Below are 26,581 nucleotides of genomic sequence, written 5' to 3' on the forward strand. Positions count from 1 at the left end.
TGCAATGTTTTTATTTTTTTATTTTCTCCCCAATTTCGTGGTATCCAATTGTTAGTAGTTACTGTCTTGTCTCATCGCTACAACTCCCGTACGGGCCCTGGATAGACGAAGGTCGAAAGCCATGCGTCCCCCGAAACACAACACAACCAAGCCTCACCGCTTCTTCGGAGGAAACACCGTACACCTAGCGACCTGGTCAGCGTGCACTGCACCCGGCCCGCCACAGGAGTCGCTAGTGCGCGATGAGACAAGGATATCCCTACCGGCCAAACCCTCCCTAACCCGGATGACGCTGGGCCAATTGTGCATGTCCCCATGGACCTCCCGGTCACGGCCGGCTGCGACAGAGCCTGGGCTCGAACCCAGAGTCTCTGGTGGCACAGCTAGCACGGCGATGCAGTGCCTCATCATGCAATGTTTTGAGTTTTCTTTCCCTGTAGGTTGATGCCCAAATTGAGCAGCCCTATCTTGTGAAAATCCAAATCTCACATTTTAGAAGCTAAAATCACATTTCATCCCATCACAAATAACTTCATATTCAAACATTTAAATTGAACAACAATTCCATGTGAATCTGATAACTCTGATGTATAGACTTTCCACTGTAGAGTTTGTCATCTTATCATTGATGAGAATGTCTCAGATGACAACTGAACTGACATCATATTCATTAAGTACCACTGCAAATGTTCAATTGTTCGGATTACCAGAATATAGTTAATTTCCCCCCACATACTGATGTTCCCAGAATCTCTATGTTAACCAAGGTTTTTTTAATGTAACCTCAGTAGGTTAGAGAAGGGAAAAGAGGGGGAAGAGGTATTTATGACTGTCATAAACCAATCCCCCAGGCCAACGTCATGACAGTACTTTACTATTTATATTTTTGACAACTTGTACTTTTTACTCCATACATTGTCTGTGATACTCAAAAGTACTTGTTACATTTTGAATGCTTATTCCAATTCACACACTAATCAAGAGAACATCCCTGGTCACCTCTACTGCCTCTGATCTAGCGGACTCACTAAACACAAATGCTTCATTTGTAAATGATGTCTAAGTGTAGGAATGTGCCCCTAGCTATCCGTAAATGTAATTTGAAAAAACATAACATAAGGAATCTGGAATCTATTTTAGCAATTAAAATGACTTTTGATACTTAAGTATATTTAAAACCCAATACTTTTAGACTTACTCAAGTAGTATTTTACTGGGTGACTTTCACTTTTACTTGAGTCATTTTCTTTACTTTTACTCAAGTATGACAATTTCCACCACTAAATGTACCTCAATAGGTAGTACTTTCACACAATGGAGAAACCTAATATTCCACAAATGACTCATTTCATTGACAGGTTTTTGTATTAACATTTTAGCTTTTTATAACAAACAAATGTCTTTACAGTTTATAGGGCTCAAAAGTAGCTAGAAATTAATATTGGTACAATAGAAAAAAACATGCTGGTGCTTCTAAATGTTATGATCCTAACTTTAAATCGGGTGCGCCTGTACTACCAATGAAAAATGTCAAGCCCATTTTTCTACCAACCTACTTTTCGATGCTTCCTTAATTCCTGACTTGGAAGACAGCGCATGTCTTCTAAACATCAATGGCTAGTTAGAATTTAATTTAAAATGTTTTGCTCCATTAAGTAATCCAGCAATGTGTATGCTGTCATCTTGTCTATTTAAAATCTTCTCTCATTGATTGAGACAGCTGGGTGTCCACCCCAAAAGGCCCTATACCAGGGTCGCAACTTTGGTTTTAGAAGTGGGGGGGGGGAATTATTATTATTTTTTATCCAGTGGGATACACATTCCGAACAGCCTAGTTAACTGCACAGAGGTATCCGCATGGTCCTAAAGCACACCATTGCTTTGTTCAGTATCACATTTCAATGATAAAACTGGGGGGGACAAAAATACGATTTCAGTACGTGGCCCCCCCTTCCCCAGTGAATGTTGCCCCCCTGCAATATATTGACCAGATACTTAGTATCTGCTCTAACAATTAAAATAAATGTCTTAAAAAATGAAAGGCAGTCAGGAGGCGGCAAATCAGGTGGGCCCATTTTAGCCCATGAGAGGGCATATGCAAGTGAACAACAGGTACAACTCCGATATAGTTGCCAGGATGTCATGTCCTCCTTATATCAGTACACCCATACCAACCTATGCATTACAAAACTTATTTGAGCCAGATGTAGCAAATAAGCCACTACATTTGTTAACCAAATTTGACACACATTGACCTGCATACAAAAACTCCTCAGGTAGTCAGCAGAAAAAAAGGAAAACACCATCTGCTGGAGAAGACAGATTTGGGCCCAGTTATCCATCTTGCTTCACATCTTCCTCTCTGACACTCACCTGTCTCGATCAATGAGTGTTCGTGCTAACTTGGATCTTTAGGATGTCCCTACCCTTTATATTAAATTCAATGGGGGGGGTGACTTCTGTAGCTCAGTTGGTAGAGCATGGCGCTTGTAACGCCAGGGTAGTGGGTTCGATCCCCGGGGACCACCCATACGTAGAATGTATGCACACATGACTGTAAGTCGCTTTGGATAAAAGCGTCTGCTAAATGGCATATATTATTATTATTATTATTCCAAGGAATCCAGATTGCAAGGACCATCAATGAGAATATTTGAAATAGACAAGATGGTGTACACATTTTTGCTTTACTTCATGGAGAACAAAAATTGACATTTATTATTTAATAACAGAGCATATTCTAAATGTAATTATAAACTGGGTGGTTCGAGCCCTGAATGCTGATTGGCTGACAGCCGTGGAATATCAGACGGTTTTGACAGAACATTTATTTTTACTGCTCTAATTACGTTGGTAACCATTTTAATAGCAATAAGGGTTTGTGATGTATGGCCAATATACCACGGCTAAGGTGCCTATTGGCCTTATACCACACCTCATTGCTTAAACAAACCACTTGCAACAAGCCAAGGACGTTTAGACGCATGCGTTGTCTTACAAGTCAGGAATTGAGGAAGTATTGTCAAGTAAATCAAGTAAATCAAATCAAGTAAATGTTTGTCAAATTCTCTGTGCTACGCTTTACACTAAGTAATAACCGCTATCATCCAGCTGGAACAGTTGTAACGTTAAAGGTCCGACTGAGATATGTATGGCACCCTAAATGGAAGGATACACATGCCGATGACAAACGCCCCGATAGCTAGTCCAGCTATGCGGTTGGTGACTACGTATTTTTAGCGCGTTTTTCTTCCAAAAGTCGAGATCTTGTCTTTTCCTGAGATGCTGTTTCTGTGCCGCTGTAAGTTGCTCCTTAGAAGCCATTTCAGTGTTATTATGTGTCTGATAGAAATGACGTACGTTGTTTTATGTTCTTTGGTGTGTACTGGACAGCCCAGCAACTGGTGCATTTCCGCCCTCTATCTTTTGAGTAGCCTACAAAGCCCACACATTCTGGCTGCGTTCCAGTACGTTTTTATTGCAGTCGCGCTGCGCAGATCACCAATTAGTGGAAAGTAGACTTTACTCCAGCCATTCACAGTTAATTCAAATGATATTATTACATCTAAACGTTGTCTTCAAAATCAAATCAAATGTAATTGGTCACATACACATGTTTAGCAGATTTGATTATGGGTGTAGTGAAATGCTTTGCAAATACTTTCAAAACTTTGGGGTAATGATTTGCAGGGTGTTATAGGCTAATTATTGTCATCACGTTGTCAATTTCATTCATCTTCAATCATTTTCAAGGTAAAATAAATAATTGTAAGTGAGGACTTGGTGGACTGTATATTCTTTAGGTTTTACTTCATGTGTTCGTTCCTATGTTCTGGTAAGGGCACAGATGACAGACAGGTAGGATTCCAGTTGAGGTGGTTTACTAATTCCGAAGATGCACCAGCACGGAACAGCACCGCACAGTGTGTGTAGTATGAATGAGCTAAGGCACTTAGTGGTCTGGCTACTTGCTTTAACTAAAGTTAAAGTGTGTGTGTGGTATATGAACAAGGACACACACTGGTCATGGCTAACACAATGAAAGCTAACTGGTGGGAAAACACAAGGATGGCTGTAACTTTCTCTCACGTGACTACTGATCTTCTTTGAGCTGTAGGTCGCCCAGCATGCTCTGCTCCACTTCACCAGTGGGCAGAGCTATAGCTATATTTGATGAACTAACATTACTGATATGATTAACTACAAATACTTCACAGCCTTTTGTACAGAAACATTGACAGAAATTGAATTATTTTATTAGAAGAACATTCATTTATAAGGTAAGATGAACTCTTATGTACACAGAAAAAGTTGTTCAAAATATCTTGATATATTGTTCTTATCCTTGTTCTGTAATAATATTAATACTATAAAACAGCCATAATGTACAGTTATGCTCTATCATAATATATGTTCATATATACTGCCCATAACGTACAGCCAAGTTATGCATAATGAACCACAATATAGTCGCAAGTGGTATTCCTTGATAAATTCACAGCCTTTTTCTAAATTAGGAAGTAATCAAATAACTTTACAGTCAAGGCAGTGGTTTGCTATCTGTATGGCTCGCCAAAAGGAAAGCAACAACCATTTTAATTGGTTGTATTGTTGATACGGTAACATTCGGGAAGGTATACAATATTTAAGCTTTTTCATAGACTTTAACATATAGTTAGGAGGTCATCCACTAAAAAGACCGCTCTGTCTCAGATATGTCACTCCAAACCATGGATACGACATCAGAATATTCCCCCAAATACATGTACACCTACATGTAATATAGATTTAAATTGTCAAACTAAACATGATGCCTATTGCCAGGTGTTGTCATAGGATCCATGGTAAACTTTGGTATGTCAACATGTTCATCCATTTTCCATTTTTCCCCTCAACCTACTTTTGTCAATGTTCTTGTGAGTGGAAGTACCAAAACAGATGGATGACTGGACAGCACGAGTTTGAAACTTGGGATGAAGGTTGAAGACTTGGAGCTACCACAGTTAAAGGCTAGTTCACTGACAGAAAATAATCTCCCTTTACCAAATCTAGCAACCCATGTAACCATCAGTCTTTTCCCAGGGCTTGGCAACCCAAATTGTCTCTGTCCTTCTTGACTCATGGGTGCCATAGAAAATGTCTCAGCTGGGGGCAAATACTGTCTCAAACTCTTTGAGGATGAGCTCCACAATCTGGTTCTGGTAGACCATGTAAACGGTGATGTTGGCCGATTCAGTCTGGGGCCTGAGTAACGTAGGGCCAAACACGATGGCCACACTCTGGACTGACATACGGTTCTTTTCCCCAAACTCAATCACTCTGGAAGAGAGGAAGAGGGGATGAGGAGAAGAAGGAAGTATGAGGAGGTTGGAAAGTGTTTAGTATATCTGTTATTTATATCATTTGAATAGTTTTATATAAAACAGAATTGTATATATACAGTTGAAGACGGAAGTTTACATACACTTAGACGAGTCATTAAAACTCGTTTTTCAACCATTCCACAAATTTCTTGTTAACAAACTACAGTTTTGGCAGGTTGGTTAGGACTTCTTTGTGCATGACACAAGTCATTTTTCCAACAATTGTTTACAGACATGTTATTTAACTTATAATTCACTATATCACAATTCCAGTGGGTCAGAAGTTTATATACACTAAGTTGACTGTGCCTTTAAACAGCTTGGAAAATTCCAGAAAATTATGTCATGGCTTTAGAAGCTTCTGATAGGCTAATTGACATCATTTGAGTCAAGAGGTGAACCTATGGATGTATTTCAAGGCCTGCCTTCAAACTCAGTGCCTCTTTGCTTGACATCATGGGAAAATCAAAAGAAATCAGCAAAGACCTCAGAAAAAAATTGTAGATCTCCACATCTGGTTCATCCTTGGAAGTAATTTCCAAACGCAAGAAGGTACCACGTTCATCTGTACAAACAATAGTACGCAAGTATAAACACCATGGGACCACGCAGCAGTCATACCACTCAGGAAGGAGACTCGCTCTGCCTCCTAGAGATGAATGTATTTTGGTGTGAAAAGTGCTAATCAATCCCAGAACAACAGCAAAGGACCTTGTGAAGATGCTGGAGGAAACAGGCACAAAAGTATCTATATCCACACTAAAATGAGTCCTATATCGACAACCTGAAAGGCCGCTCAGCTAGGAAGAAGCCACTGCTCCAAAATCGCCATAAAAAAAACAGACTATGGTTTGCAACTTGACATGGGTGACAAAGATCGTACATTTTGGAGAAATGTCCTCTGATGAAACAAAAATATAACCGTTTGGCCATAATGACCATCGTTATGTTTGGAGGAAAAGGGGGGAGTTTTACAAACCAAAGAACACCATCCCATGAAGCACGAGGGTGGCCGCATCATGTTGTGGGGGTTCTTTACTGCAGGAGGGACTGGTGCACTTCACAAAATGGATGGCCTCATGAGAAAGTAAAATTATGTGGATATATTAAAGCAAAATCTCAAGACATCCAAAGTTGTGGTAAAATGGCTCAAGGACAAGAAAGTCTAGGTTTGGAGTGGCCATCACAAAGCCCTGACCTCAATCCTAAGAATATTTGTGGCGGGAACTGAAAAAGCTTGTGTGAGCAAGGAGGCCTACAAACCTGACTCAGCCGTGTGTGAGCAAGGAGGCCTACAAACCTGACTCAGCTCTGTCAGGAGGAATGGGCCAAAATTCACTCAATTTATTGTGGGAAGCTTATGGAAGGCTACTGAAAATGTTTGACCCAAGTTAAACAATTTAAAGGCAATGCTACTAGTTGTGTGCATGTAAACTTCTGAATGTGATTTTTTATTTATTTTACCCCTTTTTTCCTCCCCAAATGTTAGTCGTTACTGTCTTGTCTCATTGCTGCAACTCCTATACGGACTCGGGAGAGGCAAAGGTCGAGAGTCATGCGTCCTCCAAAACACAACCCAACCAAGCCGCACTGCTTCTTAACACAATGCACATCCAACCCAGAAGCCAGCCGCACCACTGTGCTGGAGGAAACACCATACACCTGGCAACCTTGTCAGTGCACACTGCGCCCGGCCTACCACAGGAGTCCCTGGTGTGCGATGAGACAAGGATATCCCTGCCGGCCAAACCCTCCCTAACCAGGACGACGCTGGGACAATTGTGCGTCACCCCATGGACCTCCTGGTCGTGGCCGGCTGCGACAGAGCCTGGGCTCAAACCCAGAATCTCTGGTGGCACAGCTAGCACTGCGAGGCAGTGCCTTAAACCACTGCGCCACCCGAGAGGCCCATGAGACAGGGAATTTTTAACTGAGTTTTTAAATGTATTTGGCTAAGGTGTATGTAAACTTCAGACTTCAACTGTATATAAAAAAATGCCAGTTTCTACCACAACACCCACTCACTTGAGGAGGTGTTTGAAAAGGAGGTACATGGTGTCGTGGTTGGGCAGGGGAAGGGACCTCACCAGGTCACGGAAGTACAACACCTTCTGAGGATAGTCCTGGATTTCTACCAGAGAAAGAGTCATCCCAAATGTCAATTTACTCATATCCTTTCATGCTATTTAGGTCAGACTATGTCAGTTCATTACTATCATGTCATTTGAGTCTGACTATTGAGAGGCATGCAGAATGTTTTATTAGGGCCTGGCCTAGACTTACTGATGGCAGCGATAAACTTGTCAAATAAGCTGTAAGGGAAGAGAGGTTCAGGCAGCTCCCTCAGGAAGAGCTTTAGCGCCCCCGTGATCACATGAATCTCCTCCCACTGACCATCCTCTAGGTCCAGATTTTCCTCTGGAGGGAGGGAGGGAGAGAGCATGAGGACATATCATATGGTTGATAATACTGCAAGATGCTCCATCTACAAATTCATTACTCGTCCTTGAAACTTGCTTTACCATGATCTGCTTTGTGGCGTAGTCTCTGAATGACAGCTAGATTCCCATTAACTCTGTAGATCCCATCAATGTCCAGACCTAAGGGGAACGTACAATTGTGTTACCTCTTTAGAGGTGGTAAAGGTTGATATTACGGTATCAGGATAAAGAAGGAATACCTACCTCTAATCTCCACTGCCCTGATGCACTTCTCCACAAACCTGGGCACAGTGCTGTTCTCTCGATGGCACAGCGTGTCCAGATGACAACCAAACACGTTATCTAGAGAACCACGATGAAAAACATTCTGAGTGCCGGAAAGGTATCATAAGGTACAATAAGGTTACTCTGCTATGTCATTTAACCATGTTAGAAATCCCAGTCTCACCTCTTATGTAGCCCTTCTCCTTCACTGACTGCAGTGTGGGCCTCTTCTGGAGAAACTTGCGTAGTTTGGTGCGGACTCGCCCCTGATCTGATGACTCAGCACTGATGCCAGGCGTAATTTTAGTGGCTGCTGGAGGGGGCAATTAATGATGGGTGCAGCTTTCGTTAACTCCCTGATGCCCAGTTACCAAATATTGACATTTTACACCTATTTACACCTCAAAAGCATTGAAAGACCTGGTGGTTCATAATAGTAGGTTGTAGGACACTCATACTTACAGCTGGTCCTCTTGTCTCTGTCTGAAGCAAGTGGAGATTTCTCCATAGGCTCCTCCTCTTCCTCTTCCGACAAGTGATCTTGGTCCTGAGAGAGGAGAGGTTATAATGAAGAAGACGCCCCCTTGGCCTACTCTAATTGGAACTTGTTACATAGACACCTCCTGGATGCTCACCAGCTGTCTGACGGTGTCCAGTATGATCCTGTGCCAGTCACAAATGATGCTCTCTGTGTCGTACTGGACCAGGTACTCACACCCATGACGCGTTTTCAACTGGAGCGGGAAAAAGCCATACCAAGAGTTAAATTCAATTACTTTTGATTCAGTTCCTGAATTGAATGAAATAGAACTGACTTCATCCCTGATAGACCTTAAACAGAGCCCATACCTCCAGAACGTTCTTCTTGCTGGACTTGTCCTTGGGGGCCCAGCCCACAGTGGCTCCACGCAGCTCCACTGTGTACTCTGGAGTGATCTGATTGGTCTTGTTCTGAGGAATCACAGACCAATGACATTCATTCAACAGACCTAGTGGTTCGTAATAGTAGGTTGTAGGACACCCAATCCTGACAAGCAAGCAAATCATTCTTTATGAATACAATGAGCTTATTTTCTAAAGTGGTGGCTGTGAGTGGTTATTGTAGCAAAATGTTCTTACGGAGTTTCCCGAAGGTGCAGATTTTGGGTCTTTGTGAAACGTGAGAATGCCTCCATGCAGCACTGTCCATGACGGACTCCAATTCTTCCTATTAGAAAACCAGAAAATAAGGAATCATTGGTCCATTGAGCAAATCACAATGTGTTGTAATTTGTGCAGTTGACTTGACATTACCTAATTCTTTTCCCATTGTCAGCCACCTTGGTTTTGTTCAGGATCCCTGCCTTCTCCAGTAGATGTGTCTAAAACAAGCAAAATAGAGACAAATATTAACAAAATATCACAAACGACAGAGGGAGAGTGTATGAACATTTCTACTAATGGTGATTACCAGGAACCCACATACCTCAGATCAGGTTTAAAGATTTTGTTAGTTGTATTGTACTGTACGTACATCAGTGGAGGCTGCTGAGGGGAGGACGGCTCATTATAATGTCCGCAATAGAGTGAATGGAATGGTATCAAACACATGGTTCTCATGGTTTTCACTGACATACATAGGTAAATGAGTTGAGCAGTTAGTGTCCACATTGAGCCATATGCTACTGGACATTGCCCATCGGCCTACTGGCTGATATGAACATTGGACTGTTCATGTTAGCAGATTATTGTAATTATGGGCTATAATTTTAGGCCAAGATAAAGTATTGTTGTGACTTTGCAATGCATATGCTAGGCCACTAGGTGGCAGCAACAAATGTTTGTTTGTGTTGGCAGTGTTCCAGGTTATGCTGAATTCTTGGGCTATGAGTCCACAGGTAAAGATCAAAGAGTATAAGTAGCAGATTCTTTACAGCTTTGAAATGTGAGTCAGGTATCAACATAGGAGTGGTCAATCTTTGTGTGTGTGTGTGTGTGTGTGTGTGTGTGTGTGTGTGTGTGTGTGTGTGTGTGTGTGTGTGTGTGTGTGTGTGTGTGTGTGTGTGTGTGTGTGTGTGTGTGTGTGTGTGTGTGTGTGTGTGTGTGTGTGTGTGTGCACGCATCTTTGTTTGTTTGTGTGTGTGTGTGGTGTGGGAAATAATCCTTTGGGGTGTTTGCTTGTGTCAGCACAGTGTGCACGCATTCTTTGTGCATGAATGCACAGTTAGCACATGACATTACTGTGCCTACTTCGTAAGAGTGTGTTGGCATGGATTCATAAAATGGGAAATAATCCTTTGGGGTTGACTTTGCTTATGGCACTGGCATTCAGCACATTGACATTACTGTGCCTACTTCATAAGACAGCACCATATGTACATTCAGCACATTGACATTACTGTCAGCACAGTGACATTACTGTGCCTACTTCATAAGACAGCGCCATATGTACATTCAGCACATTGACATTACTGTGCCTACTTCATAAGACAGCACCATATGTACATTCAGCACATTGACATTACTGTGCCTACTTCATAAGACAGCACCATATGTACATTCAGCACATTGACATTACATTGTGACCTACTTGCCTATAAGACAGCACCATATGTACATTCAGCACATTGACATTACTGTGCCTACTTCATGCCATATGTACATTTGACATTACTGTGCCTACTTCATAAGACAGCACCATATGTACATTCAGCACAGTGACATTACTGTGCCTACTTCATAAGACAGCACCATATGTACATTCAGCACAGTGACATTACTGTGCCTACTTCATAAGACAGCGCCATATGTACATTCAGCACAGTGACATTACTGTGCCTACTGTGCCTACTTCATAAGACAGCACCATATGTACATTCAGCACAGTGACATTACTGTGCCTACTTCATAAGACAGCGCCATATGTACATTCAGCACAGTGACATTACTGTGCCTACTTCATAAGACAGCGCCATATGTACATTCAGCACAGTGACATTACTGTGCCTACTTCATAAGACAGCGCCATATGTACATTCAGCACAATGACATTACTGTGCCTACTTCATAAGACAGCGCCATATGTACATTCAGCACAATGCTTTGAAAGGCAATGCAATAAAATATGGTGTCAATCAGATCTGAAAGTACTACCCAACAAGCCACCACTTGGACCACAACATCCAACAAAAACAACTACAAATGTTCCCTCTCCCCACTAGGGGGTAGGGTCGATGGTGGTCTATCATGACACAATCATTTAGTACAGGGTTGATTCAAGTAATCAAAGCTTGATGATGATTGGTTATTTGAATCAGCTGTGTAGTGCTAGGGCAAAAACCAAAATGTGCACCCGGGGGCCCTAGGATGAATTTGGAAAACCCTGATTTAGCAGATGCTTGTATTCCAGATCCCTTTCTTATCCACACACGAAGCAAAGAGAGAGAAAAACCCATTCAAAGTGAGTAGTTTCACTTAAACACCACATAATAAACTCTTAATCAGCCCTTTTAAGAGCATACATGTATATAGTATGTACTGTAACCAATATCTAATTCATTAGCTCCCCTTCCCAAGCGCCGTTAGTTCTCCTATCCAATTCTATATCATAGTATGTTAGTTAGATCAGAACACCCACACACCTATCCATGCATCTATCTATCAGGCCTGACGTGGGCCGTAAGAACCTACATGCTCATGATGTGAGTCTGTGCTCAGATGTGACAGTCTATTCCGTACTCCCAACCTATCAGTCTTTATGGAGAAAACAATACAAGTCTTCCATGAATGGGATAATGGTAGAGTAGAGTACATTTTATTGAGTTAGTAGAAGGCTTGGCAAATGAATGAATTCAATTCCTAAAATGAACAATAAAATCATTGTGGAAAAATAATACAATTTCCAATTCAATTATTGTGTGTACTAGTCCAACACGTATAATATATTATTGAGGGCCAGTAGAAAATGACCTGACAAAGATCCCTATGGATTCAAAACCTTATCGTGTCATACGTTCTTAATGTACTTACATGGCGTGGCGTCTCAGGGGAGTTGCCTGAGCTGGATGCTTCACTGGTGACGTCCGAAACGTTTCTCCTATGTGTTGGAAAGAACCTCTGCCAAACGGAAGGGAGGGAATTGGGTTCAGGTTGGTTAGTCAACAGTAGTCGATAGGGACTCATTGTTCAAACAGAGCAGAAATCCTGTCAAATTTGATGAGTCATAATTCTATCCTCTTTCTCCCCTGCCCCCTCCATTATTGTTGTATTTTCTCCCATTTCGGTTTGTAAGTGACTTCCTGAGGGGAAATCAACTAGGGCAGGTGTTTCCATCTCCTGTTGAGAGGGTTGACAACGACACAAACACAACGACATTCCACAAGGGCATTGTGCATAAAGCTGTGAGGGCCAGGTGTCTCATGTCAGGGACTAGTCCTAATGGCTTGTTTGCTTGGGACTACCAGAACAGCAAATGCTGCAGTTTCTATGTTCCTATACCGTAGTGCCAAATTCAGTCTAGATTCCAAAAAGAGATTCTAATGGCCCATAAACATCTGTTGCTATACCAACGGTGTGAAACCTCCTTCAACGTCCCTGTCCATGCTCTGGGCTCCCCAGCTACTCACGTTGTCTTCTTGGGAGGGGCCAAACTGAGCTGGGCCCATTGTGTGTCTCCAGTTCTTCAGAACCAGCGGGCTGTCCTGGTCCACTCCATTCCCCACCTTGGACAGACTGGCTGCACCTGGGAGCTGAGAGGGTTAACAGAAACAAACAGTGTAAAGGCCCTGGCCTATTTAATCAAACCCAGTAACTGGTTATCTGAGGTAAGGGCATCTTTTTTTTCACCTAAAGAAGTTTACATACACTTAGGTCAGAGTCATTAACTTGTTTTTCAACCACTCCACAAATTTCTTGTTAACAAACTTTAGTTTTGGCAAGTCGGTTATGACATTTACTTCGTGCATGACACAAGTAATTTTCCAACAATTGTTTACAGACAGATTATTTCACTGTATCACAATTCCAGTCAGAAGTTTACATACACGAATCTGACTGTGCCTTTAAACAGCTTGGACAATTCCAGAAAATTATGTCATGGCTTTAGAAGCTTCTGATAGGCTAATTGACATCATTTGAGTCAATTGGAGGTGTATCTGTGGATGTATTTCAAGACCTACCTTCAAACTCAGTGCCTCTTTGCTTGACATCATGGGAAAATCCAAATAAATCAGCCAAGACCTCAGAAACAAAATTGTAGACCTTCACAAGTCTGCTTCATCCTTGGGAGCAATTAACAAATGCCTGAAGGTACCACAATCATCTATACAAACAAAGGTATGCAAGCATAAACACCATGGGACCATGCAGCCGTCATACTGCTCAGGAAGGAGATGCGTTCTTTCTCCTACAGATGAACATACTTTGATGCGAAAAGTGCAAATCAATCCCAGAACAACAGCAAAGGACCCTGTGAAGATGCTGGAGGAAACGGGTACAAAAGTATCTCTATCAACAGTAAAACAACCAGTAAAATAACCTGAAAGATCGCTCAGCAAGGAGGAAGGGGGACAAAAGATTGTACATTTGGAGAAATGTCCTCTGGTCTGATGAAACAAAAATAGAACTGTTGAATGGCCATTGTTATGTTTGGAGAAAAAAGGGGAGGCTTGCAAGCCGAAGAACACCATCCCAACCGTGAAGCACAGGGATGGCATCATCTTGTGGGGGTGCTTTGCTGCAGGGAGGACTGGTGCACTTCACAAAATAGATGGCATCACGAGGGAGGAGAATTCTTTGGATATATTGAAGCAACATCTCAAGACATCAGTGAGGAAGTTAAAGCTTGGTCGCAAATGGGTCTTCCAAATGGACAATGACCCCAAGTATACTTCCAAAGTCATGGCAAATGGCTTAAGGACAAGAAAGTCAAGGTATTGGGGTGGCCATCACAAAGCCCTGACGTCAATGCTATAGCGTTTGCGAGCAAGGAGGCATACAAACCTGACTCTGTTACCCAACTTATTGTGGGAAGCTTGTGGATGTCTCCCTGAAACGTTTGACCCACGTTCAACAATTTAAAGCCAATGCTACCAAATACTAATTGAGTGTATGTACACTTCTAACCCACTGGGAATATGATGAAATAAATAAAAGCTGAAATAAATCATTCTCTCTACTATTATTCTGACATTTCACATTCTCAAAATAAAGTTGTGATCCTAACTGACCTAAGACAGGGAATTTTTGTGTCAGGAATTGTGAAAAACTGAGTTTAAATGTATTAGCTAAGGTGTATGTAAACTTCCGACTTCAACTATATGTGCAGTACAGAGTTGCCCCATACATTGTCAAGCTCTTTGAGACCTGGTAAAAAGCCACTCAATCATTCCTTGAAATTACAATATTGCTTCTCTTCACCTCTGCTGGAAGGTTCCACTGGGATCTGGAGCCATCTCTCAGGTAGTAGTAAGTCTTTCCTTCTTGATCCACAGACTTGAGCCACTGCCAGGATACACACACACAGGACAAAACAGTGTATGACACACACTGCATGGTTTCTCAAACCACTCCCCTTTCAAAGCACTAAACCTCCATTCAATACACTTACCTGCTCCTGTGTGCGTTCGCTGGTGAATACGGTCTTCCCATCTGCCTCCATGGAGCGCTTCCAGCCCACCGGGACACTGTCTAGAATGGCCCGGGGTATGACGGCCAGTTTAGCCTGCGGCATGGGCAGGATGTCTTTGGGGAACACCGAGGAGGTGGTGTCTGGAGCTTCGTGGTCTTCTGTCAGGTAGTCTTCCTTTGGGAGAGGGGGCTGAGGAACAGAAGATTTGTCAATGCTTTTAAGATGGAACTCAAACTGAGTGGCCAATTTCTAAAAGGTTTATGACATGGTTCATAACATGCTAGCGATTCTGCTCAAATGGCAAACGTTCTTAGTAACTTCGCTAGTAACACTGAATAAACAGCAAAAAGCATGTGTATGCCATAGCAGGCTTTAGACATAACTAGCTAATGAACTAACAAAACAAGACTCCCTCAAGACCATGAAACAGATGTTTATGCGCTGGTGTCTGACAGACTGCTTTAGCAGTCAACAATATTTTAAAAGCCTTATCTGTTGATGAGCTTGAAACAATGGCCATATTAGTCAAATAAAGCATAAGCTAACCCCTACCGGTCCTCTGTTCGGGAGCTTCAGCACGGGAGGCTCAGTAACAGGAGAGGAGGGGGCGATGGGCTCCGGAGCTCCCCAGGACGTGGCCCCAGAGGTGAGGTTATAGAAGTAGTTTCGACCAGTGGTCTCATCAAACACCTGTTCCCAGTTGGAACCCTGGGATGAGGCTGGTGAGAGGGCCAGGGCTGGGGACAGGGCCGGGGACAGGGCCAGGGCTGGAGACAGGGCCGGGGACAGGGCTGGAGACAGGGCCGGGGACAGGGCTGGAGACAGGGCCGGGGACAGGGCTGGGGACAGGGCCGGGGACAGGGCTGGGGCTGGGGACAGGCCCGGGGACAGGGCCGTGGACAGGGCCGGGGACAGGGCTGGGGCTGGGGACAGGCCCGGGGACAGGGCCGGGGACAGGGCCGGGGACAGGGCCGGGGACAGGGCTGGGATAGCCAACGCCTCCTTGGGCAGCTCCATGTCTGTGGAGGGGAGGGTGCTGCGGGGTTCGGCCCAAGTGGTTTGGCCTGTGGCTGGGCGGTAATAGAACTCTTTCCCGCTGTCCTTGTCAGTGTGCACCTGCCATCCCTCCTGGGTAAGGGGCAAGTCAGGACTCAGAGCTTCTAACGGAGGAGATTGTGGGATGTTTTTCTTCAGCTCTGTGACGTTGGCGTAAACAGCAGCGTTGGGGCTGGCATTCTCCGCCTGGAGACAGAGATGAAAGAGAGGTCACAGGTCAGTCATAACATGAGGAGGAAGAAACATGTCACCCCCCGTCCTAAAGGCCAGCGAGCCACCAGTCCATAATATCTTGTGCTCTATATGAACAGAGTACTGACTGCCTGCGTAGTACTACCTAAACTCACCTTGTTTGTGGTGAAGCCAATGGTCCCATCAGCCCCTATGAGAACAATCTGTGAGATCCTCCACAACACAAAAGACAGAGGGGGAAAAGTTCTCTACCTGCACCTCCCTTTACTCCCATCAAGTAACAAAGCACTGACTTGGGATCAAATATCGTTCTCCCAACCCCTTTGTTCGAATAGGCTGAGTTACCCAACTCATCACAATATGCCCATTCTTACAAAGTGCATGCATTTAAAGAACTACATGTGGATCTCACTTTTGAGTGTTATTTTCTTTCTTAAAAGAGTACAGACAACATCGACATTCAATTGTAAGCCTTTTTTCATGTTTAGTGGAAATTGGCCATTCGTCAGTAATATCTGCATCCCAAAAAGTGATCTGTCCTGTTAATGTCTTTCCCGAACCCTACATACATCTCAGGGGTGTGGAAGTGAAGAGCAAAACATCACATCTCAAACAGAGGAGATTTCCACCACGTGGAGTGGAGTAGACCACAGGGATCTGTGTGGCAGACCGTCACTTCATTGACAAACACAAGAACATTTCAACATGAGCCAGACATGATAAAAAAGCTATAAAGACTGGGAAGTTTGAACGACAACGCAGATGATGTCACAGCTAAATACAGTACTATAGGCCACATTTACATTTGAGTAATTTAGCAGACACTCTTATCCAGAGCGATTTACAGGAGCAATTAAGGTTAAGTGCAGACAGATCTTTCACCTAGTCGACCTTTCGGTTACTGGCCCAACGCTCTTAACCTCTAGGGCACTGTACCTGTCGCCCTCACATGTAGGCTACGTACTGCAGGCATAGAATTGAACATGTAATTCAATTGGCACAGACACAAATATTAGGACAGGCTGAGTGAAATGACCATGAAGTCTTAGATTAGTGAAGGAAAATACCATAATTGGGATGCACACCCTTAGGTACTTACCTTGGAGACACCCAGAAAAGTCACAAGCCTGTGTCTGAAGCTACGGCAAGCCTTGAAGATCATGTCGGTCATATTCCCTGAAAAAGGCACCTCTTCGAACAACGTAATGATCAAATATGTTGCATCTCATCAGGGGATATAACATTTTAACTAATAGATCCAAAAGCAGAAGTATTGGCAAGGACATACCACAGGTTTTTCAGACCATGTACCAGTTCCTTCTTTTGATTACTACCTGGCTTGAAGAGGGGCTTTTTTTGTTGTTGCTTTGAATACGTTTTTAAGAAACACTGAAAAAGCCAGAGATCAGGGAATAACTGTTTTCGGGTTGCCCAATTCGCACCTTATAAAACAGACATTCTTCATGAAAAAATTGCTTTAAAGGAAAAGCCTGGCTCAGAGGTAAGGTTTCTTTGGTATCGCAAGACTCTTTTGTGTACCACACAAGGACATATACTGGCCTGAACACACAGACAGACTATACCGACCTAAATACATGTAAGAAAAACACAAATAAGATACATGGCTGGGTGGGTGGAGGGAGGGAGTCGACTGTCCAACTGTCCTATGAACAGCTGGCATTGATTGTACAAAACATTAGGAAGTACTATGATTTCCATGACACAGACTGACCAGGTGAATCCAGGTGAAAGCTATGATCTCTTATTGATGTCACCTGTTAAATCCACTTCAATCAGTGTAGAATAGATGAAGGGGAGGAGACCGGTTAAATAATGATTTTTAAGCCCTGAGACACTTGAGAAATGGATTGTATATGTGTGCCATTCAGAGGGTGGAGTTAACATGGGCCAGCATCCCTGTGAAATGCTTTCGACACCTTGTCATCCATTTCCCAATGAATTGAGTCTGTTCTGGGTAAAGGGGGGTGCAAATCAATATTAGCAAGGTGGGTATCTGTGTGAATAACGCAACAGATGACATCATAAAAAGAACTCCATACTCTTGTACCAACATAATTGTTTTGTTATTCAAATGTTACCTCCGACAGACACACCCTAGCAACCACCTGGGTTACAAAGCTGCAGGCAAGAGGTTGATCCTAGAATCATTATTTAATCATCACTATACAGTTCTGTTTCAGAGTAATAAGCGCTACAAATGAATAAACTTGCCTTGGGCAACGCAGAGCATGGGCAGCAGTAAATATGCAAGCAAAACTATAAACAAACACTCTCAGGTTTCGTTTAGCACCACCTGATAAGTTCTTCTTTGTGGTTGGAGAGTTGTCTTTGGAGTGTGGCAGTGACTACTGGCTACACATTCAGGTTAAAACATCCAAACCTGCCTGTGGAAAGCCCCAGTCTTTCGAAAGAAGATATTAATGAAGCTTAGCCTTCCCCTCTTCCTTTACAGTAGCAACACAACAATAAGCTACAAGTGCAGGTGTGTGTAGCAGAAGAATCTAAAATGATATTTAATTACAGATGCGTAATAGTAATAAACGTGATTGTGGTGATGATTCTTTCAATCAACCCGAAGCACATTGTTTCTTATGCGCTAAAGCCACCAAGCTAAATAGCATACCAGCCACCTCAAACCAAACGAAATGGAAAGGATACCAGAATGACTGGTTCACACACAGCAACGTGAACATTTTCTGTCAGTCAGCAATACCTGTCATGCCAACCATTTGTTTGGAACCTAGGTGGATAGTGGCAATATAGTGACTTTTTGTAATCTCTCTAGGATAGGCCTGCTGTCACAGAAGGAGAAGAGATATCACACCTTTACATCAGATTATGTTCCTGGCTGCGTGTATCCAAGCAGGTTATGGTCAAGTATTAACTTTCTGCTTGTGACTCATTGTCAATGATTTATATTTACAAGCAATGGAAACCAAGATGGCATTCCTTCTCCCTGGCAGGGTTGGAGCCAACCTTGTCATGCCTGTCATCATAATATTATCACACTTACAATTACATCAAGCTTTTTGACACTGCATAAACAGGACCAAGGAAGTCAAAGACCATTCCGGATGTACATACTGTACCCAATGTGTCATTTATGACAACGTCATTGCGTATAATATGCCAGAATATTCGAGAAATTACAACTGATTGACACTTTACAGTTTAAAATGAACTACAACTGATTGACACTTGAAGCTTTAAAATGTACTATTGTAAAACCACTGTAGTGGAATAGAGATACACTGAGTGTACAAAATATTAGGAACACCTGCTTTTTCCATGACAGACTGACCAGGTGAATCCAGGTGAAAGCTATGATTGACGTCACTTGTTAAATCCACTTCAATCAATGTTGATGAGGGGGAGGAGACAGGTTAAATAATTTGTAAGCCTTGAGACAATTGAGACATGGAGTGTGTATGTGTCCCATTCCGAGGGTGAATGGGCAAGACAAAATATTGAAGTGCCTTTGAACGGGGTAGGTGCCAGGAGAACCGGTTTGAGTGTGTCAAGAACTGCAACGCTGCTGGGTTTTTCACTCACATCAGTTTCTTATGTGTATCAAGACTGGTCCACCACCCAAAGGACATCCAGCCAACTTGACACAACTGTGGGAAGCATTGGAGTCAACATTTTGTGCGGCAGGTAGCCTATTGGTTAGAGTGTTGGGCCAGTAACTGAAAGGTTTCTGGATCGAATCCCAGAGCTGACAAGGTGAAAATCTGTCGCCCCTGAACAAGGCACTGTTCCCAGGTAGGCCGTCCTTGTAAATAAGAATTTGTTCTTAACTGACTTGCCTAGTTAAATAAAGGTAAACAAATAAATAAAACATGGGCCAGCAGCATCCCTGTGGAATGGTCTCGACACCTTGTAGTCCATGCCCTGATGAATTGAGGCTGTTCTGAGGGCAAAAGGGGATGCAACTCAATATTAGGAAGGTGATCCTAATGTTTTGTACACTCAGTGTATATGGACAGATTGGAACTATATAAGAGCATAATCTCAGTCTCGCTTTATACTGTCTTCATCTTAAATCTTGAACGCTCACTCAGTATCAGATGAGGTGACTGAATGCTGCATGGCAGTGAGTGCCACATGGTTTACTGGTTGATGTGCTTTTCCATTCAATCACCAGTGGACTGACTCATCAATTCCTCATATTGATAAACTGAAGAAAAAACAGCTGACACTATCAAGATCTAAATAGACAAGAGTTATGGACCCATATTCAGCCTGTAGATATTTAGAGTAATAGTAAGTAGCCTATAGAGCATTACATAAATACCCCCCTACAGAACAAGAACATCATGGTCTGGGCTAATGCATAATCACAGTCTATACCTGAGCTATTTTGCATCTGAGGGTCAAACACTGTGTATGTCAGAGGTCATTGACCGACACTGGGGTCTATGTCATTTTCATGTACAAATATACAGTATATTGACAAGATAAGTCAACTGGAGGAAGGTCATGTTTTCAAAAATGTAATGTGTGCTCAAATAATACCAGGTTATTGCCAGGTGACCAAAATGAAATTTGATAGAAATTAATGCTTACCTGAATCACTGTAATTTACACCACATGTATAATACATGTATTAAAACTGTTACAGTTAGTAGCTATTAATGCGCATAAAATCCTATTTAAACAGAGCAAAGCCTCAATCCAAATCTAAACAACAAACGGAGCCATCACGACCATAAAAAGGGCAAATTACCTGTTTAAAGTGTGTTTGGTTAATCCCAGGCTCAAATGTAGAGTAGACTATCCTTCAAAGATATCATTTAGAAGTTATAGACTTCAGCTTTCCCTTAATCCAGTTTTAAAGTACAGTATTCACCTCACTATTCCACACTGTACACTCACACACTCCATGCTTTGTCAGGTACGCTACAGTACAGGTAAAGCAACTGCCTAGCAGCAGCAAATCTTGGGAGTGGTTGCGATGTTCCTCAGTTTAACCCTCTCTTGCCTGCATAGATCGCGAGCACACATAATGCACAGATTGCAGCCAACACAACACTGATACCTTGCATAACTAAATAATAACGTTTTAGAAAAGCATGTGCGTGTAATTGAGAAGCACTGAAGGGAGTATCTTTACTCAATCGCCTGTTTACATTTAGCTAATTAAATAATTATGTCATGAGAACATTTCAGGATTCAGGAGCGCTGCAAACAGTTCTGCTCAAAAACTTGAGTGTGTGTGTGTGTGTCAGTGTTTGTGTGCGGCCTGGCGTGGCATGGGGGCTAGCCTATTGGAGCGGATTATGGAAACATGTGTTTGTGTGTGTTTGTTTCCAGTTGTTTGGGGCAAGGCTTGCAGTCCTACAGTACAGGAAAGGGCTCCTCCTTTGTTTTGTAAACACAGTGGCCCAGCGGTGCTGCTAACTGGGTACAATGGCTGGGTGGGTGTACCTAATTTCTACCAGCATGTCACGTGTGCAACTTTACTCCACACACAGAGATGTGTACAAAGCTCTCCCTCGCCTCCATTTTGCCAATCTGACCATAATTATATCCTCCTGATTCCTGCTTACAAGCAAAAACTCAAGCAGGAAGTACCAGTGACTCGCTCAATATGTGGCAGGGCTTGCAAACTATTACGGATTACAAAGGGAAACCCAACAGCTAGATGCCTAGCATTGAAAGCCTACCAGACAAGCTTTATGCCTTCTATGCTTGCTCTGAGGCAAGCAACCCTGAACCATGCATTAGAGCACCCGCTGTTCCGGCAACTGTGTGATCACGCTCTCCTTAGCCGATATGAGTAAGACCTTTTAAACAGGTCAATATTCACAAGGCCACAGGGCCAGATGGATTACCAGGATGCGTACTCAACGCATGTGCTGATCAACTGGCAAGTGTCTTCACTGACATTTTCAATCTCTCCCTGACCGAGTCTGTAATACCTACACGTTTCAAGCAGACCACCATAGTCCCTGTGCCCAAGAATGCCAAGGTAACCTGCATAAATGACTACCGCCCCGTAGCACTCACGTCTGTAGCCATGAAGTGCTTTGAAAGGCTGGTCATGGCTCATATGAACTCCATCATCCAAGAAACCCTAGACCCACTCCAATTAGCATACCACACCAACAGATCCACAGATGACACAATCTCTATTGTACTCCACATTGCCCTTTCCCACCTGGACAAAAGAAACACCTACATGAGAATGCTGTTCGGCATTCATCACCATAGTGGCCTCAAAGCTCATCACTAAGGTAAGGACCCTGAGACTAAACACCTCCCTCTGCAACTGGATCCGGGACTTCCTGATGGACTGCCCCCAGATGGTAAGGGTAGGCAACAACACATCCGCCACGCTGATCCTCAACACAGGGGCCCCTCAGGGATGCGTGCTTAGTCCACTCCTTTACTCCCTGTTCACCCACGGCTTCATGTCCACGCATCTCCAACACCACCATTAAGTTTTCCAATGACAAATGGTGGTAGGCCTGAGACAGCCTATAGGGAGGGGATCACAGACCTGGCAGTGTGGTGCTAGGATAACAACCTCTCCCTCAACATGAGAAAGACAAAGGAGCTGTGGACTACAGGAAAAGAAAGGCCCATTCACATCAACAGGGTTGTAGTGGAGATGGTCGAATGCTTCAAGTTCCTTGATGTCCACATCACTAACAAACTATCATGGTCCAAACACACCAAGACAGTCATGTAGGGTGCACAACAATGCCTATTCCCCCCTCAGGAGACTGAAAATATTTGACTTGGGTCCTCAAAATGTTCTACAGGTGCACCGTTGAGAGCAAAACGACAGATTTTTAAACTTGTCACTTCAAGGATTCAATCTTGCAACTTTTGGCCCTAAAAATGATCAAAGACTCCAGCCACCCAAGTCATAGACTTGAATTCAGTGCATGTGACAAATACAATTTGATTTGATTTGTATCACTTACTGAGTGACAGAAACAGAGAAGAGTGCATGTATTGAAGTGAGTGAAGTAAGTGAAACATGATCAGATGATCGAAAGCTCATTGAGTCATACTGCATGTTACATCCTGTCCAATATGTATGTTGCTAATTATACCTCTACCACAAAGCATCTAGCAGTTATTTATTCTCATGATGTTGCAGTCAGACACAGGCTACATTTAGAATGACTTAGCTATTAAGGCAAGACGAAAAGTTCACCCTCTCATGACTGTCTACACTTGAAGAGTTTATTTCCAAAATGCTATATCCACCAATTGTTCACATTTGGTTGCTTATGGGTATCTTCATGTGTGTGTAAAATAGTACTGTTCTCAGATGTCTTTATTAATAGATTTTAGATGTGTATGAAAATGTTTTTAAATGAGTTATTATACAGTATATCCAGTCTTTAGCCGGAATGGAATGTTCACATCCTGTATATTTGACTGTGATATCTGGTTGTCTCACCCAGCAATTTTAAGATGAAGGCACTTACTGCAAGTCACTCTGGATAAGCAATGACGAAACAATGTTTGTATATATTGATGTCACAAATGTATCATTTGTACATTTCTTTATACAACATGTAGTTATTTGTCATATTTAACTGTGTTAAACCTAGCAGTACTACTTATTTATCTAAGAGTGAGGTGGATATATAATATTTTGCAAAAAATAAGATTTTTTGTCTCTGAAATTAAACCATCAAGTGATAGATTTGAAACAAATACATGTCTGTCATTGAACAACCCCATGCCATGATTAGATAGTGAAAAAAACAGACCAATCTCTTTTAGAATTTCTTCAAACAATAAAAGCTCATTTATCGACATTTCTGAAATTGGATATAGAGCGTGAAGTTTTTAACTCATACAGCTTGGGTGGTTATCAGGTTAAGGGGTGCATACCTTAAATGATTTGGAAGGGATACAGGCTTTATAAATGATAATGGATTCTTCCTTATGGAGCTGCTTACAGAAGTTGACCAACTCATTGGCTGTCAAGTTCTAAATATAATGTCCAGTACTCCAAATGTAATTGAATGATTCCATGTTTCTCAGCCATGATAAATGATTGTTTAATGTCACCTACAGTTCGGCTTCCATATAACAAACATTTATTGTTTATTGCTGTATGTAGAACCTATATCAAGTCACTTGACCAAAGGCCACAGAATCAAAAACCGAAACCTAGGAATCACATAATGTTTATTTTGTGTCAAACGCAAAGAGGTGAACAGACACTGAATGTGGCTGAAATCCAACCGATTGTTATTGTGCAGACATCCATAGAGTCATTTTTAGTGAGTGGCCATGTTTTAAAGACACTTCAGTTTGTTTCTTACTGGAACTCAGGCTTCTGTGTACCTGCTTAAACATAACAGACATCAAACTGTGCAGGTGAGAATGAAGCAAATACCTCTAAAATAGTGAAGGCTGCTAATAATGGCCAGAATGGAGTGTTTTTCATGTGTTTAATGCCATTCCATGAACTCCATTCCAGACATTATTAGGAGCCGTCCTCCCCTCAGCAGCCTCCACTGCAGTCTAAAAGTAGTACTATGTTGACTAAAATGTAACCCAAGGTTACTAATCTTTGTGCAGGTTCAGATATTCCCCAGCAGTCTATAGGCATGTGGTGACTTCAGTTCTGCTCAAAATGTATTCAATGTCAACCAGTTTTGTAACAAGAAGTGTCAAAAGTTGAGTAATCAATAAAAAGATAAGATATTGATTACATAGAATGGTTACATGTGAATTACTTTACACAGATAGTAGGCAGGACAAAGAGCGTTACACACATTCAATTGTTAACTTAACACTGGTGCAGCAGCTCAAACATAAAATGCAGATTCAATTTTCTTTTAAATTATCATCAGAGAATTTAAAACAGGCATGTAATAATGACTCGAAAGTCAAACATGAAACTACTTTTTTATTCTATTTAAACTACATTAGAACAGCATGAACTTTGAACTTACCCTGGCTCTATCTATTGCATTCCCAGTGTCACCAGATCACGAACTTCTGACATAAATGCCTGTCAATTGTAATCCAAACCTGGCAAAACCATGGGACTCCACTTTTGACACCTGAATAAGTTTGTCTCTTTGTGCCTATGAGAGATCTGAAGCCCTTGACCCTCCTCTCTGCACAACATACTAGTGTCTGAGCGTTGTAATTGCATGGTTCCTGCATCATAACATATCTCCCTTCCCAGTCAGATCCAAGCCTGATAAAGTTCCTTTGGGAGAAGAAGTTCAGGCTTTATGAGGGAAATGTGTATTTCAAAGTATCTTGCCCCATTAAGTGAATATGTTGTTTGACGTGTCTTTTATCGTGTTGTTTCAAGTGACAACATTAGACTGCGGTGTAATGCATATCATCTCTGCAGTTCATGTAAAGCGGTGATTCAGGATAGCTTATAAATTATGAATGTGAACATTTTTATTTCAGAATCTAGACATACTCCATATGTTAGAGCACACTATAAAGGAGGATAATGACACCAAGATGTTGTCTGTATCATGTACAGTTCACAGGTTATAGGTGTCACGCTCTGACCTTAGTTCCTTTGTTTTGTCTTTGTTTTAGTATGGTCAGGGCGTGAGTTGGGGTGGGCAGTCTATGTTCTTTTTTCTATAATTTTGGTTTTCTGTGTTTGGCCTGGTATGGTTCTAATTCAGAGGCAGCTGTCAATCGTTGTCCCTGATTGAGAACCATACTTAGGTAGCCTGGTTTCACCTTTGAGTTGTGGGTGATTATTTTCTGTTCTGTGTTTTTCTTCACCGTACAGGACTGTTCATTTGTTTTGTTTTCCAGTGTTCAGTTGTTTCATTAAAGAATATGAACACTACCACGCTGTGCATTGGTCCTCCTCTTCTTCCACCCATGATGAGCGTTACAATAGGGTCTTACAGGAGGCATGTAAAATGGCCACTTTCATCGTGATTTTCAAAAGAAATGTTTGTGATACAAATGTAAAAAGCATGTTAACCATCCTTTCGCTGAAGTTTCTATGCGAGATCTGCCAAAACAATCTCTTTGCAAGATCACCCCCGCTGGCTTGGAATCGCCCACTGAACAACCCTGACCTAGATCCTCCCGTCTCTCCTATAATTCTCCTATTACTCTATCTGGCCTAAAAAACATGTTCATGCACTTTTTTACAGCTCTTTAAATCACTGTGAGTGTGATTGGTATAACCAGAGAACTTTTACATTTTCATATGTTTGAAAGTTGAAAAGCGTCCTGGATTAATTCCCCTCTTCCCCTGGAGTCAAACTCACCACTTCCTGCCGCCACGGCTCAAAAAAGCATATTCTCCGTTGACGTTACCTCAGCAGTGCCGGCCTGTAACTGACCCTCTTTTCTTTTGTCTTCCATGGTTTCCTCTGTCCTCCCTATTTCATTATCTCTGTGGCCAAAGCATTAAATGGACTGGCCACAACCTCATGACTAATGCTAGCAGACAGAACCTCATGTGTTTCTCCTGACTATTGTGTGTGATGTCACTGACAGCAGGGGTCATGCTGATCACCATTGTATTCCCGCTCTTTTCTTTTGAACACACTTCCTTCACCACTATTGGCAATTGAGGAGTCATGGATTCAAGACTGAACTATAGCTGAGAAGTTGAACTTGTTCAACGAATCAGTTGACTGAAATCTTCAGTGAAAAAGTCAAGT

General features: G+C 42.3%; 1 protein-coding gene across 4 annotated transcripts in view; it reads right to left on the minus strand.

Moving 5' to 3' along the window:
* Window positions 1–4,234: 4,234 nt before the first annotated feature.
* Window positions 4,235–26,581, minus strand: part of LOC123999063 (rho GTPase-activating protein 27-like) — a 39,368-nt gene continuing 17,021 nt past the window's right edge. The window contains exons 1-18 of one of the 4 annotated variants that reach the window (XM_046304424.1): window positions 17,023–19,253; window positions 15,228–15,917; window positions 14,655–14,864; window positions 14,465–14,548; window positions 12,673–12,795; window positions 12,077–12,163; window positions 11,738–11,800; window positions 9,362–9,429; window positions 9,188–9,275; window positions 8,918–9,019; window positions 8,704–8,802; window positions 8,531–8,615; window positions 8,253–8,381; window positions 8,048–8,146; window positions 7,886–7,963; window positions 7,647–7,781; window positions 7,389–7,494; window positions 4,235–5,319 (exon numbers count right to left, since the gene is read on the minus strand). In XM_046304424.1, the coding sequence (XP_046160380.1) occupies window positions 5,142–5,319; window positions 7,389–7,494; window positions 7,647–7,781; window positions 7,886–7,963; window positions 8,048–8,146; window positions 8,253–8,381; window positions 8,531–8,615; window positions 8,704–8,802; window positions 8,918–9,019; window positions 9,188–9,275; window positions 9,362–9,429; window positions 11,738–11,800; window positions 12,077–12,163; window positions 12,673–12,795; window positions 14,465–14,548; window positions 14,655–14,864; window positions 15,228–15,917; window positions 17,023–17,094 (2,496 nt within the window). In that variant the 5' untranslated portion in view covers window positions 17,095–19,253 and the 3' untranslated portion in view covers window positions 4,235–5,141. Of the gene's footprint in view, window positions 5,320–7,388; window positions 7,495–7,646; window positions 7,782–7,885; window positions 7,964–8,047; window positions 8,147–8,252; window positions 8,382–8,530; window positions 8,616–8,703; window positions 8,803–8,917; window positions 9,020–9,187; window positions 9,276–9,361; window positions 9,430–11,737; window positions 11,801–12,076; window positions 12,164–12,672; window positions 12,796–14,464; window positions 14,549–14,654; window positions 14,865–15,227; window positions 15,918–17,022; window positions 19,254–26,581 lie in introns of those variants that run through there. The other 3 variants (XM_046304422.1, XM_046304420.1, XM_046304423.1) reach the window with 3 other exon arrangements.

This window comes from Oncorhynchus gorbuscha, linkage group LG16 (assembly GCF_021184085.1).
Source record: "Oncorhynchus gorbuscha isolate QuinsamMale2020 ecotype Even-year linkage group LG16, OgorEven_v1.0, whole genome shotgun sequence".
NCBI lineage: Eukaryota > Metazoa > Chordata > Actinopteri > Salmoniformes > Salmonidae > Oncorhynchus > Oncorhynchus gorbuscha.